Source organism: Eretmochelys imbricata, chromosome 9 (genome assembly GCF_965152235.1).
Source record: "Eretmochelys imbricata isolate rEreImb1 chromosome 9, rEreImb1.hap1, whole genome shotgun sequence".
NCBI lineage: Eukaryota > Metazoa > Chordata > Testudines > Cheloniidae > Eretmochelys > Eretmochelys imbricata.
In genome coordinates this window covers 66,589,385-66,605,584 of record NC_135580.1, presented here as the reverse complement: position 1 = coordinate 66,605,584, position 16,200 = coordinate 66,589,385, and the positions used below count along the sequence as shown (strand labels likewise).

General features: G+C 38.0%; 1 protein-coding gene across 3 annotated transcripts in view; it reads left to right on the top strand.

Moving 5' to 3' along the window:
* The window catches only part of DIAPH2 (diaphanous related formin 2), an 837,317-nt gene that overhangs the window by 644,309 nt on the left and 176,808 nt on the right, over positions 1-16,200 (top strand). For all 3 annotated transcript variants that reach the window (XM_077825677.1, XM_077825676.1, XM_077825675.1), the window contains one exon: positions 8,007-8,142. In XM_077825677.1, coding sequence (XP_077681803.1) covers positions 8,007-8,142 — 136 coding nt within the window. The remainder of the gene's footprint in view (positions 1-8,006; positions 8,143-16,200) is intronic.

The following is a 16,200-nucleotide window of genomic DNA, read 5'->3' as shown; positions in this document are numbered from 1 at the left end:
ATTGAATAAATAAATTGAGACCAAACTGAGATGTAGAGATCTGCCCACCAGCTTACTATGGGATGGTTAAATATCCGTATTCAGAATGCTTAGAAAGTAACGGGTCCATGGAATAGTCTTAAAAATGCCTGTATGGGGTAGCAGAAAGGTATGGAAAAATAAACAGTAGAAGTTCCAAATTTTTGCTGGCAAAGCCTTAGGCTAAGAAGGACTCATTCAACATAAAATTTGGATCCAAAGATCTTCTGAATGGAATCCCATTATGAGGTCTTTCAATGTACTTATTAATCAAAGTGGCTCCCGCTGGGTTCATATTTAGACACAAAGCAATTTTATGATTCTGCACACCACCTAACTACATGGTTCCACACCAGTGACTAAACATGTGCAGTGGTAGAGTAAGCCCAAATAGGCACTGGATTTAATCTAACCTAATAGCTCCCACCTGGCTCCTTGTCCCTACCAGTCCCATGTTCAGACTTATAGTGCTGAGTACCTAGATCCTTTCTACACTTAAGTACATGAAGTACTAAAAGAATATGGAGCTAAAAAGTGATAAAGATTGTAACACAGCTGATCATAACTGAAATACTATGGAAAATTAATCTGACCAATGTTATACTACATTAAAAACATCATAATGAAATTATAAAAAGGAACATTGCGCAGTCTCCACACCAGTTCCTTCAGACCTTCTATCAATTCCCTTCTGAATGGAGGCTGCTGTATCATCCTTTACTCTCTGCAGCATTACACAGGCATTAATTAACTTACATCAATCCTGCACAATCTTCTTTGCAACTCTTGGCAGTTCTCGCATTCTCCATTAACTCTCCCGAAGGTTTTTCAACAGAGAATTTTCTTCCTGGGAGTAATTTTTAATGTACAATATCAAGGTCAGGGTGTACCAAAGTTTCTGAGTCTTTGCACTTGAGCTGCTCGCTCTAGGCAGTGATCTCACACTATTATTCTACCTTGATTTTAAATGAATACAGTGCTGGCAAGCTCTGTTAAGTTCTCTCTGCACACGCAGAGCAGACATGCAACGATCAAAGCTTTTGCATACTGCTCGACCAATGAGCCTCCACCCTGACCCAGAAGGACGACTTTCTGGGATGAGAGAGTAGTTCAGTTGCTACGGTCCTTTCAGGCTGTGCTGAGATTTTATGCTATCGATCAATTCATTCACCAATTCATTTAATTGACATCAGAGAATAGCTACTTCTGATCACTACATTCATAGGCCAGATTTAGCAACCTGAGTGCCTCTGTATTCCTTTATTTTTCTCCAATTTTTATTTTTGTTTTATTTGTATTCACCTGGCTTGATCATTGTGGCTGAGTATTGTATTGTGACAAAAAACTAAATAAATGAAATTATAACAACTAATGGCTAATTAGAAAACTGCATGAAGGTTACATATCTTTAGCTTAAAGTGGAAAAGAACTAAAAATCTGTGTGTAGCCAGTTTCTGTCATTTTGCTTTTAATGATAAGTGTACATTTTGTTGAAGTGTAACTACTCATTTCAAATCTTCCATTAATTATCTGAATGAGGGCTTTCCATGTCAATTATGAAGTCAAGATTTTGATTTTTATCAAATATTTTAAATATTTGGGTGGAAGTAGCAATTAAGACTGTAGTCCAAAATCTATTCTCCTAAAATCTATTTTTCAAATGTACAGCACATAAATGTATTATACAAAGTTAAAGGACATACAGCATGGTTGGCTTTTTGTTACTAGCCCTGATCTTTATTCACTCATCTCATTACACATGGAAAACCACTGTTGCATTAATGTACTATATTGTCATCTTCAGCAGTTATGCTGTGGTGTTGATGAGATGGTTAGCAAAGCCCATCTCCCCACTGAATATACCACAGTAGCAGTATTTGCCAGGAGTCATAATCTCTAATGACATCCCTTAGAAGTTCCATTTCAGACATGAGGCCTCTGATGCATGAACCACAAGATTAAATCACGAGTGCAATCATGATTTTTACCCTTACTGTTTCATATTCACCCACTGGGAATCACAAGCTTTGCCTGCTACATTTTATACTACCTTGGTTCGTCATGTTTCAGGGTTCCTTTCCTTTGTTATTGGGTTAACATTTTATTTGAATTTGTCATTCATCCCAAAGAGGTAATGGAATACTCAGATATATAATGAGAAAAAAAAACATATTTAGTTTGGCAACACTAAGCTTGCATTCCTGTAGCTTATAGATTCATTTCCAGTTAATCAAAGTTCACCGTTCTAATGAGCTGTGAGGAGAAAGACGTTTTTTTTCTTACAACTTCAGGTTGTGTTTTTTGCAGTTGTAAGGCAAATTTAAAGGAAGGCCTTAGGGATCAGAGCCAGCCTTCATTATCAGTGCATGACCGCTTTGTAACTAACTGCATCTTTAATATCCAAGGAGATTTTGCACACTACAATCTGTTTCTTTGTTCTTCTTTTTAATAATTTACCTTTGTGATGCTATTCACAACTGTGTTAGTGTGCAAAGATCTGTTTGTCCATCAAACCTCAAGATATGTACAGCATGTAAGAGACGCATTAATTTTTTATTTGATTCTTAAGGAAGCTGAGCAGTAAGCTGGCTGTGCTGAAAACAAGAGGCTTACTTCAGTGAATCCTAATAAAGACAAGGGGGAACATGTACTTACATTTTGCTTCAACTTGCTTCCTAAACAACAGATAATTTCCTCAAAGAATGTATTTCTCTGCCCAGAAGGAGTCATTTGTACAATTAAGCTCAAATAAACTTTTCATCTGATCTTCAATGCGCAAGTGAGGAAAAAAAAATATTAACCTGAAAGCTCTCTGGTACTCTACACCAACAAATATACTTAGGATTGTGTTTGTGCATGATATTTAGTCCCCCAAATAGGTCATAATTAAGGTTTTAGCTAAATTCAAGAGGGCCATTTGTTTATAATATTTATACTTTACTGGAAATCTGAAATTAGTGTTCCCATCTGCACTTTTCCTTCCCCAAATATTATGCCAGACTACAGAGAATGAAAAATACGTAGAGAATTAAATGTTTTCCATCGTTTTTTTTAATGTCACATTTATCCTGATCATTAAATAGACTCTTTCTCTTAATATCTGATATAACAAAGATATAGGATTAATATGCCTGGGGAAATAAGTACAGCATTCTTTATGAGCACTTTATATAAAAAAGTGATATTTTCCCTCTAAGTGCTTTTTTCCTTTTTCAATCCTTAGTCCCCACTATGGTAGCATCTCACGGTTTTCTAAATTACACAAATATTTTGGCCCCAACAACACTGAAGAGTAAACCTTTGTATGCATTCATGATTCTTTCTGCATGAAAAAACATTTCCTAACATCTACTCGAAAGTTGTTCTTTCTGTTATTTTCACTTATACCCCTTTGTCCTGGGTAAAAAATGGAAACTTCATTTAAAGATTTTTATGCACTTTAATCAAATCCGCTTTTAACATAATCCCGAAGAAGACAACTGCCACATGAAACATGATCACTCAGCCCGTCTCTTATACCTACCACTTTCCACTGTAAAATGTAATCCTTATTTTTCTTCTGTATTACAGTGATCATTTTGCCAAAGAAAAGTGGATGACAAAACCACCTTGTAGAACAAAATAATTCTGAACCTTTTCATTAAACACCAAAAATGTATCTCTTTGAATAAAAGTACAATTCATATTGATGAAAGATTTTATATGAACTTACGTATATTTTGAGAGGGAAATATTATATGAGTATCTTTACAAATGTGCTGCAGGTGCCCACAGCAAGATTTTTATTCGTAACTTTGAATTTTCTTTTGTTTTGCAACACTTAAATGTGACGTGTAACTATTAACTTAATATGTAGTGTTTTGTGTTGTAAGAGCAATGCATAGTTGTGTAGTACAACTGGCAATTGGTGCTATATGGTTTGAGTTTTTATTGACTTATATTGTAGTAACACAAACTTCCTCTTTTTAAAACGCAATTTCTAAGTATAAAACGTTGCCAGTATTGAAGCAGGGCATCCCAGAAAAGGGCATGGCTGGTGTTCAATACCCAAAAAAAAGATAACCTGAAATTGCACCATGGTGTGTCATAAGCAAAGAGCTTTAGCACAGTAATATGAAGGAGAATGTAAACAGAATAAAGGCCAGCAGAAGAAAGGAGAAATGAAAAAGTGTGAAGATTGAAAAGTTTTAAAATCTGTTTTGGCCCTTTTATTGTTTCTTTCCCTAGCTGATCTCCTTGTCATCCTCAGCCAGGAAGAAATCTTTGCCATATCCATGCAATTTTTATCACTGAACTCTAAAAGGCAAATTTTGCAGGTGAAAATTGACTCTTCAGTTTTCAAAGCTTATGAACTTCTTCCAAAGCTTATGAATGTTTGCAGAAGCCCAAATATGGGGTGGCCAGATGGGAAAGATTTGTCCTTTAAACAAAGTCTATTTATACTACAACTGATACCATTTTCTCCTGAGCTGAGGTATATAAGATTCTAACTCAATCTTGGGCACAGGAGACTCCCTCTAACAGTGAACTACGGAAAGAGCAGGTACTAGACATAGTGGAAGTTTGAGGTCCCCAGAAAGAATTTTTCCCTTTATTAACTTTCCTCAAGCCAGCACCTGGCATAGCTATTCTGCCAGATGGGAAGATGCCACTCTCAAACAATTTTGCCATTTTCACAATGGCAAAATTTTTCAAAATGAACACAGAAAAAACGTGAAAAAAATTCATAGGGCTCCCTTTCTCACCCATCTATGGTTAAGCTCTTGGCATGCAGAGTTTTCTGTAGATGAATCAGAAGGAGAATGCATGTGTTTTATATATAGCTGGCAAAGATTCATTTAAAGTTAGCCAGAAAGATGGACAGACACACAAGTGTGTGCGTGCGCAGTGTTGGTCCAAGGAGATTAGCTAGACAAGGTGAGGTAATATCTTTTGTTGGACCAACTTCTATTGGTGAAAGAGAGACACTTTCAAGCTGACACAGAACTCTTCATCAGGTCTGGGAATGATACTCAGTGTCACAGCGAAATGCAAGATGAAATAGAAACAGATGTTGCAAGAGACCATTCAAGGTGAAATGGGTGATTAACATCTCTACAGTCATAGAACAAGGAGGTTGAGTGGGTTGCAGATTATTGTAATGAGCCGTAAATCCAGTGTCTTAATTATGGTTTTTGGTGTCTACCAGAGTTATAGAATTTAATTTCCCAGGCTCATCTTTCGATGGTGTTGTGCAGGTTTCCTCTGAGCATGAGAACTGAGAGGTCAGATATGGAGTGATCGTTTTTTGAAAATTTTTTGCCCACAAATAATAGTGGTGGTTTTATCTTGTATTATTTTTCTGTGTGAGTTCATTCGAGAGCATAGCTATTCTTGTTTCACCCACATAGATGATGTTGGGGCATTGAGTGCACTGGATGAAGTACATCACATGTTACGGCTAGTCTTAGTCCTAGGTGTTTTTTCTGGATTGTATTTGTCTGGGTACACCACAAGAAGGATAGGAGACACTTGTTATGGATTTTAATCAGTCCGCAACTTTATTATATAGATGTCTGGGACTACCCAGCAGATAAAGTGTACAGTACAGGCAAATCCATGCTTATTCAAATCAGTGTCAATGGCTACTGGGCTACTAGTTTGTTAATCTGTGACATTTCTTATTTGTTTTTTTCTTAAGGTTATGGGGATTTACTTTCATTGCAGTTTGTGAAGTTGCAATGAAATGAAGTGTCTGCCAGTTGTGATCAAATGTGCAGAAACAGAACTGTCCAAAAAAAGAAGGGATAAAATATTGTTTTCTTCTTTTTTTTCTTTCTCTCAAAATATTGTTGCTTTTTAACAGTGTACTTGGTGCAGTAAATACCAATCTTAAGGTCTAATTTTCAGAGGTGCTCTGAACCTTGAATTCCCTTGATATCAGTGGGAGCTGTAGGTACCTAGCACCTCTGGGGGAAAAACAGGTCATTAGCTACTAAATAGGATGCCATATGGGGTGGGTTCTTTCAGGGTACGTATACACAGGGATAAAAGACCCACAACACGGCCCTGGCTGGCCTGGCTCTGACTACAGGGCTGAAAATTGCTATGTAAACATCTGCGCTCAGAATGGAGCCAGAGTCCTGGGACCCTTCACGGTCTCAGGCTCCAGCCCGAGCCCAAGCATCTACACTATTTTCAGCCCATCAAGCCTGAGTCAATGGACCCGGGCCTGCCATGGCTTTGTTTTATCTTTTTATCCCTGTGTAAACACACCAGAATAGCCCAGTGGCTAGGGCACTTTACTACAATGTGAGAGACCAAAATTCAAATTTCTTCACCATAGCAGGCGGAAAGGGGAATTGAACCTGGGACTCCCACATTCTAGGTGAGTGCCCTAACCACTGGGCTAAAAGTTTTAAGGAGGCTACGAGCCTCATCATCACTACCACCACCTTCTCCTCCTTATCAAGAGGTTTTGTGACTCCAGCCCAAAATACCAGAATGTTATAAAAATGTTAAAAACAATTATTTTGATTTAACATTTTCAGAACATTTTGATTTTTTGGTTCAGTTGAAGTTATTCAGCAAATTTGACATAAATTCATAAATAATTTTGCTTTGACCAAAACTGCAATTTCCACCAGATAAACTATTCGCCAAAAGTATTTAGCCCAGCTCTAACCATAAAAAAGATGTCTTTATGGGGTCCTTAAATGTACAGAAAGTAAGCGTTTTTGGCTGAGCCTAAAATGGCCCGGTTATTCCATGTGTAAAGGGCAGCAGGGAACAACGCATCATGATGGGCTCTTTTGACCAAATATGTTCCTCCTCCTTTGTAGGTTTGAGTTATGTCATTTGCATGATTTGGGCTGAAATTTTTAGAATTTAAGAAATTCAGACAGATCGCTTCCCTTAGTGTAAATGCAGGATTTATATCAAAATCACCTACACGAGGGGTTCTGAAACTGGGGGTCGGGATCCCTCAAGGGGTCGCAAGGTTATTACATTGGGTGGCCAGGAGCTCTCAGCCTCCACCCCAAACCCTGCTTTGCCGCCAGCATTTATAATGGTGTTAAATATATTTTAAAGTGTTTTTAATTTATAAGGGGGGTCGCACTCAGACACTTGCTATGTGAAAGGGGTCACCAGTACAAAAGTTTGAGAACCACTGACCTAGACTGCTTTGAAAATCTCAACCAGAACATTTTAGAAAGCATAAATTAAACTGCAGTAGAAACCAACAGAACTGTAGTAACTTGTATATAAAGTGCCTTCACACGGGGGACTTGCCTTTCTTCCAGCTTGCCACTTGCCATCCTCAAGGTTTCTGTCTGAGACAGTCTGACGTAGGTCCATTATCTTGCCTACGTAAGCCCAGGGGATTGCTATAGAAAAATTTCATGCATTTCATCTCCCCATAGGTGTTACCTGCTGTTCTAGTTGTGAAGAACTATTTCAGTATTTCTAATCATCTTCTCTATCTCTCTCAAATCTATTAGTATTTCATGTTGCACTCTCTCCAAGGGTTGTATAGATTGCTACATGTTCAGGATCATTAGGTACTAACTCTTTTTCCTTTTCCCTTATTGGATACATGATAAAATAGTAGATTAACACCTCATTTTATTACTGGTCTAGTAGGCACTGTGTATTTCAAAACCTCCCTTTTAAGTGTATCTAATCTAGGTAAAAATCTGCTTCACTTGTGCAAAATATCATCCTTCAGTAATTCTTTAACACAGATGGTTCTTTAATTTCCCACCTCCCCAAGCTGTAATGTTTTGGCTTGATTTGTACCTGATTTTTTTTTTCTTATAGAAAAAGAAACAGGAGGCTTTGACTAAATAAAGTTATTTACTTAATGCTATCAAAAGCACATAAATCTCTCTTCAGGAAGCAATAGTGTAGCCCCAGTACGGGCAAATTTTTTAAAATTAAATTACCAGTTCCCCAATTTACAGTGCATAAATCATGGAAAAATCCTATTTTCAACATTTCTTATACAGGAGGCACTGAAGGAAAACAACAAGAGAAGAGAAATGGAGGAGAAGAGCAAGAGAGCCAAGCTGGCAAAAGAGAAAGCTGAACGAGAGAGACTAGAGCGGCAGCAGAAGAAGAAGCAGCTGATTGATATGAACAAAGGTAAGACAACATTTTCAGTAGAGGAATTTGTAAACAGAACAAAAGATATTCTAGTTAAATCTCCTCCAGGTTAGAATGAAAAGTCCTTAATTGCTATGTTGAAAGTGCAGAAACCAAGTTAACTTTTCTAGTGTCAATTTTCTACCTTGGTTTGGCATACCTGATTTTCATGTTATTCTGCATCTGTCATTCACTATATGCAATGTCTCTTCCAATGCATTTTGTGGTGAATTATTGACTTGTTTTCATTTGTTGCAGTCAACTGATTTCTTTTTATATGGATTTCCTCCCAAGAAAAAGTTTCTTTCTTGTTTTGTTGTTAATTTTATTCTGTAAACATCTCCATAATCAAGATATTGTGGCAATTAACATCTTTCTTTTTGAGCTTGGAGGCTCCATGTTATAAATGGATGTTCTCCCAACAGTACTGTTATGAGCTGAAAAATCTGTTTCAGCTGTGAGCCTAAATACAGAGTGACATTTCAGCATGATAAAAAGTAATGTGTTGAGCTTACTGGTTAGCTAGAATGACATTATGTAGTTCATGAGGGCATTCTATGAGAGAGCCCCAGAGGGAGAGGAAGGAGAAATCAATTGGCTCCTAATATCTATTTTTTGCAAAGTTCCAGAAGCCTGCAAAATGCAGGCTTTACTTTCCATCCCTTTGGACCCCATAACTGAGGGGAGAAGACACAAATATGAATTAGATTGAACAAGAGATTACTTTAGACTTCAGTTGCTGTTCTCCTTCTGTGATCATTTTTGTGCTGTTGTGAGACTGAACTAATCCTTCTCAATCATAAAACGTATAAAAATGCTCAGTATGTGACTACAACTTCTCTTTTCAACCCAGTGAACAAATCTGACAGGTTCACTTCAAGCAAAATAATAGATTTCTTTTTCTTTGACAAATCTTATGTAAGGTGCCAAGATATATAAGTTTTTTACCAGAATGATGTTACAATAAACCTTGTAATTAGAGTGAATTGAGGTAGCACTAAACTGGAGATCAATCAGTTACGGAGAAGGGTTTGAAATAAAAACATTATATTTTAAGTGTGTATATACAGTATTTGTAGTGAAAGGTAGTTTATTCAGGGATGCTTTACACTTCAAAAATATTAGGACAAAATTTTCAAAAGTGATCAATGATTTTGTGAGCCTTTATTTTTGGATGTCCAGCTGGAGAGGCCTTTGGCCTTATTTCCAGATATGTTGAGCACCCACAGCTCTCATTGAACCACAGGGAGTTCTGAGTGCTCCTCAGTTTTGAAATCAGGCCCAAGATATCCTAAAAAATGGAGTTCCCATAGTAACTGGCCTTCATTTTCTATGAAAACTGCTTTGCCGATATACTTTTAACACCGTTTCATTAAAATGTCTCCTAGTGAGTTTAATTGGGGACTTTCACACTATAGCAAGCCTGGGAAAAAAATATGGCTACGATTTTCAAATGTGACCAGTGACTTCGGGTTCCTCAATTTTTGGTGGCACAACTTGAGACATCTTAAAAGGGCCAGCATATCAAAGGTGGGTGCTTGGCACTTTGTGAAAATGAGGCCACTTTAAAGTTCTCAAACTGAGCACTCAAAAATTGAGGATCTCCAGGTTACTGGGACTTTTGAAAATGTTAGCTACATAATATTGTTGTTTTTTCAAGTTTGCTACACTGTGTAAGTCCCTGTCAGTCTTTTAATATAATTAACTTGTCTAGCAATATTCTGTATTCCCTTTTGCAGTTATTTCATATCTTCTCACTTTGTAGAAAAGAGCGGTCTACCTCTCAGCCTAGATTCTTTTTGCTGCCTTTCCAGTGAAATCATAATTCCAGCAGTATGTCTGTGAAATCACATGCTTAATTGCAATGTAAATGGGAAATAAATGGGGAAGGGGAAGGGAAGTAAGGACAACCCCAGGGACGGACCAGTCAGCTTAACTTCAGTACCCAGAAAGATAATGAAGCAAATAATTAAGCAATCTATTTACAATTACCTTAAAAATAATAAGTAACAGTCAGCATGGGTTTGTAAAGAACAAATCATGTCAAACCAACCTAATAGCTTTCTTTGACACGCCTTGTGTATGTGAGGGGAAAAGTGGTAGATGTGGTATATCTTGACTTTTAGTAAGGCTTTTGATATCGCATGGGGTCGTGCCAAGCATCAGTTCTGGGTATGGAACTGTTGAATATCTTCATCAATGATTTCAATGATAGTATAGAGCAGTGGCGGGCAACTTGCGGCCTGTCAAGGTAATCCGCTGGTGGGCCACCAGACTGTTTGTTTACATTTGCACAGCTGCCCACAGCTCTCAATGTCCGCAGTTTGCTGTTCCTGGCCAATGGGAGCTGTGGGAAGCAGTGTCCAGCCCATGCCGCTTCCCACAGCTCCCATTGGCCGGGAATGGCAAATCGCGGCCACAGGGAGCTGCAGGCAGCCATGCAAATGTAAACAAACGGTCTGGCGGCCTACCAGCACATTACCCTGATGAGCCGCAGGATGCCCACCACTAGTATAGAGAGTACACTTATAAAGTTTGCAGACGATACCAAGCTGGAAGAGATTGCAAGTGCTTTGGAGGATAGGATTAAAATTCAAAATGATCTGGAGAAATGGTCTGAAGTAAATAGGATGATATTCAGTAAGGACAAACGCAGAGTACTCCACTTAGGAAAGAACAATCAGTTGCACACATACAACATGGGAAATGACTGCCTAGGAAGGAGTACTGCAGAAAGGGATCTGGGGGTCATAGTGAGTCACAAGATAAATATGAGTCAACAGTGTAACACTGTTGCAAAAAAAGTAAGCATCCTTCTAGGATGTATTAGCAAGAGTTTTGTAAACAAGACACGAGAAGTATTTCTTCCACTCTACTCTGCATTGATTAGGCCGCAACTGGAGTATTCTGTCCAGTTCTGGGTGCCACATTTCAGGAAAGATGTGGACAAATTGGAGAAAGTCCAGAGAAGTGCAACAAAAATGATTAAAGGTCTAGAAAACATGACCTATGAGGGAAGATTTAAAAAATTAGATTTGTTTAGTCTGGAGAAGAGAAAAATTATAACTGTTTTCAAGTACATAAAGGTTGTTAGAAGTTTTCTTTTTAGGGGGAAAGGGAAATTCTTAAATAACGGTGTAAAAAAAATCAGGAAAAAACTAGGACAACGTACTTTCTGAACATGAATAAATAGATTCCTGGCTAGTTTTCCAGAACATGTTGTTGCAGTGACCTTTTTCATGAATATGTGAAGTCATCTCGCTGGAGAGTTTTCATGAAATTTTCTTGTATATGTAACTAAAGCCATAAAACCCTGAGTGGGAAAATTCATGCATTGTCATTTTGACTAAAGAACAGTATACAAGTCAGATAGTTGGCTGTGTCAACCAGTTGAGATGTGATTTCAGTATTGCACCACCATTATGGAGGTCTATGAAAGAGATTGAAAAACAAAAATAACATCAGTTTGTTGTAAAGGTTTAAAAACTGTAAGAAGAATTTGACTACATTTTTTTCATATTTCCTGTTAAGATTGTTACACTAGTACAGAAACATGATTGACTCTAGTTTACAATTATTTGTATTTTGATCCCATATGCCCAGTTCTCTCCTGTAATTAAAAAAAATTGGAATGGGAAAAAAGCACAAAGAGCCTCATCCAGCTACTGCTGAAGTCAGTGAGATACTCCCATTGACTTCAACAGGGGCTAGATCAAACTCAGAAACTCTGCCAGGCCTGACTTGTGCAGTTTCTTCTTGTGGAGGGCTGTCAGTTTTATGGGCTAGTTGAGATAAGGCGTTTAAAACCCACAGAACTTGATCATCATCAAGCAAATTTTGTTGATCCTAGGGCTTTAGTGTAGATTGCCAGCCACTTTAATGATGATGTCCAGCCTCACCTTCCGACTGGCAGCCAGGCTCCCTTAGGAGCTGTGTTCTATGTCTCTGCACATCCTCACTTTGAACAGTGTATGTACAGAGTGGAACCTGTTTAGAAATATATTAGGGTTTTGAGAGTAGTGTGGTATAGAATACAATTTCTTCCTTGCTGCTGTATCCTCTCAGACCTCCATGCTCCATCCCAATATCCTGTAGAGGGGTTCCTGGAAAGTAGGAACCCATGCCATCAGCCCACTATGCTTTGCCTTTCAAAGTTTTACAAGCATTTCCACCCCTTGTTCTGCTTACATTACATTTTGTGCTATCCAGAAGAGGGTTCCTTTGGGACATAGTGCCCCAAATAATCTGAATTTTCCGAAAGATAGTTCCCACCATCGCTGGGCGATGAACATGTCAACTACACTTTCAAACCTAAATCCTGGTCTTCACACAGTTTTTGTACCAGTACAGCTATTTGTACTGGTTCAGCCCCTACTGTGGGTGCAGTTATAGTGATGCAAAGGTACCTTATAACAGTCTACCTTATTCCTCTTCTCATGTGGGAATTGCTATGCCAGTTTGTTGCATCCACACTAAAAGAGTTGTACCACTTTAACTATATAGATATGTAGTTAAATCAGTGCAACTTTTGCATTAGATAAGTCCTTGTATAATTAATATTTGGCAAGAATGGCTAGTCACCTGTAAACACTCAGAACTTTGCAATGAGCCAAATTAGAACAGTTTTCCTTTCATCTTGGTCTGTGATCTTTCTTAGATGTGCAACTAATTATTTTTAAGAGAACATATTTATTAGATACCTTGCTATATTTGTTGACAGTGATAAATTATGTTTTCCTATTTCTTTCATGTTTTGCATTGTATTTTTTAAAGTAGTTGTACAAACTTCCACTGTAATGTATGCACAGAGATATACATACACAAATTGTTTTTGTGGTAGTCTTGTAAAAATTCTTGGACATAATATTTTTGGAAGCTTATACACATGATTTTGCCACAGAGCCTCTAAACCTCATTATGTTTGTTTATATGTTTGTTTGGGGGGCTTTTTGTTTGGTTTCTTGTTTGTTTTGTTTGAAGTGACTTCTTCAGAGTTTGCGGTGAACTTTATTTTTGTGACATATTGATGATGTAATCTTTTTTTAGCCCCATGAAACCACATACTCTAACATTATTTTGTATCTGGCTAGAGTGGAAAAGATACCAAATTAAAAAAAAAATAGGAATAACCCATAGATTTGTTCAGATAAGCCTTTGATGACTTGTGTAGGTGGCAAACTCTTTCAATTCACAGTATGATGTGAATTCTTCTCTAGTTAGTTTCAGTTTAAATACAAATTCTACCTAAAAGAGTAAACTTCCATTTTATTAGATTAAGTTTAATGAGATGTGTTCAACACTTGACCAATCACTAGGCTTCCTTTATTTCTTATTAAGTGTCAGATGACTTCGCTGGAAATTTGTTTTAATATGTAACCGAAGAAGGGGATATTCTGGGAAGTGTTAATGCATGATGCCTCAAACTGTCTTGATCATATATCTTGCTCATAAATATGAAGGAACTTTACTGGAAGTAGATTTTAACTGAAGTTTCAAATTTGGTCCTTGGTCTGTGTGGAAAATACCAGTGTGTGGTTGGCTATCCAGTGTAAAATGTGCTGAAACCACCATATATAATACTGAACTGCCAGTAACTACCTTCAGTGGCCGTGTTCAAATCTTAACCAGGGCCTGATGATGAAAATAACCCTATCTACCTGTCTTCATTGCTGAAGTATGTGTTCTCTTCTATAATAAAACCATTGTATGCCATAATATCCATTCCACATGTTATACCTCTAGTGAAAAAGACAATTAGAATCCAGAACATTCTCATTCAATAAGTATGTCTTAGTTTACCAAATGAGTTTTTTTCCTTGTTACGTTCAGCTTTGCAGGGTCATTGCTGCTTATGAAAATGGCTTGCAATTTTTTCTAAGCCAATATGACACAGAAGTCATAGTGGAAAGGTGCATACGTCCTCTCAAGCTGTCATTTTGACAAGGTGACTCTTTTCACCCAGGGATATTTTAACCTAACACTGTTTTTTCACTCATTCTCTAACTATTTTTGAATATAAAATTCTAATGCTCTCCTGAAACCTTTCAGTGTGGAACAAACAAGTGCCTTCAGTTTTCCAGCCTCTTAGTTTACATGTCTAAAGTAATCTTACTGCCTACCTGCATTTTAAGGACTGAATCAAGGAATTTTTTTAATTTTTTTTTTACATATTGTAAAGTGACTAGCATATTTTAGACATTATATAAATATAAACAGCAATAATAAATCCTGCTTCCTGCAGCTGGTAGGACAAAAGATTATAGGGAGCCCTTTTCGCCCCACTCCAACAGTCAAGCAAAGCATATACTGGATAACATCTGTGCTAATCCCTTGCTGCTCCAGCCAGGGTAGTATTTACCCCTAAAATATTAAAATATATCCATATTAAGACAATTCAAATTTTTTCACATGAGGACAAAGGCAGGGTGATTTGAATAGGTAATGTATCAATTAGTCCCTCCCAGAATCAAGTATCAAAATTATATTTCCACCAGTAAACTTATGCAAGTATTCCTTTGTGTGTCTGTTTTATGAAGGTATATTAATGTTTTCCCCTAACACAGATGAAGATAATGTAAATGGAGTTCTTTGGTAGTGGTTGATGGCTATCTGGGATGTCTAGGTGTTCTAATTCTAAAAACATATGGACATCCCAATATTGAATCATAAGTCACCTATTAAACATGTATCTATTCTATTAATGTTCAGACCTGCGTTCGTAATAATAGCTGAATTTCACAGAACTGTTTCACGGGCATTGATGATGTAAGGGTCCAGTGCAGAAGGTCACTTTCACAACTAGTCCCTATTGTCACAGCAGTGTCTTAATTTTTATGTACTTATTCTGTGTCCTTCAAGATAAGCATGCAGACTGGGGAAAAAAACGACCCTAAAATTGGTGTTAGAAGGATATTGCTTTTGACCCATACTACTGCATCAGCATTCATATAACACCGCTTTGTGCTAACTGATAGTGTTGGCTAATGGTTAGAACAGGATACCTGGAGTAATGAAACCTGGATTCAGTTGCCTACTGTATTAATGGTTAGCTGTGTGACTCTAAGTAATTCAGTATCTTTATGCCTCAGTTCCCTATCTATAAAATATGAATAATACTTATCTGTTTTTGTAAAGTGCCATGAGATCATTGGATGAAAGGTTCTACATCAGTGCAAGTTGTAATACTGGATCTTTCATCTGAGGATATTGACAATAATAATAATCCAACACTTTACAAAGCTTCATAAACCCCCAGGAAGTAATCATACTAAGGTACTGTGTGGTTAAATTAGCTCAAAGGGAATCAGGGAAAAAAACAATAGTAGAAACAAGGAGCCATGATTTCCAGACCCCCTGCTCCTTCCACTGGAGCATACTTCATTATATCATGATTTTTTTATTTTGTATTTATTTACATATATTTGTTTATTGGGGGATGCAGCTTCATAGCTTCTGTAAGTCAAGTGGATTGTGCACCTGCCAGGGGGTTCCTTGCATTTATTCCTTCCTCAAGTTCCCATTGTGCCACCCTTCCATGCCCTTCTATTTCAGGGACTCGTGCAACTCCACACACCCCTCCTCCCTCATGCCAGGGGCTCTATGTGTCCACACATGGTTACCTTCTCGCCATGTCAGGGGATCTGTGTGGCCCCCATTCTCTCCTCCCACATATCTGGGTCCCACATTGTCGTTCCCATGCTAGGATCTCTATTTGCTCTCCTTTCCCACCTGTGGCAGGGTCTCTTTGTTGCCCCACATTCCCTTTCCCTGTCTACATTCACCCTTTCTGGATCCCTGTTGTCCCCACCCATTCTCCACCTCCACATCTCTGAATCCCTGCTTCTCCCCAGCCCGACTTCTCCCTTCCCTTCCCTTCTGCTGCCAGAGTCTGCTTTCTCCTCTCCATCCCCAGTCCTCTCTTTCTAGGTTCCTGCTTCCATGTCCACCCACCAGTTCCCCCTTCTGGTTCCCCGCTTTCCTTACCACAGCCACTCCCCACCCTGTCATTTCCTTGTGGATCCCTGCTTTACCCCTTTCTGGGTCTCCATTCCCTACCAT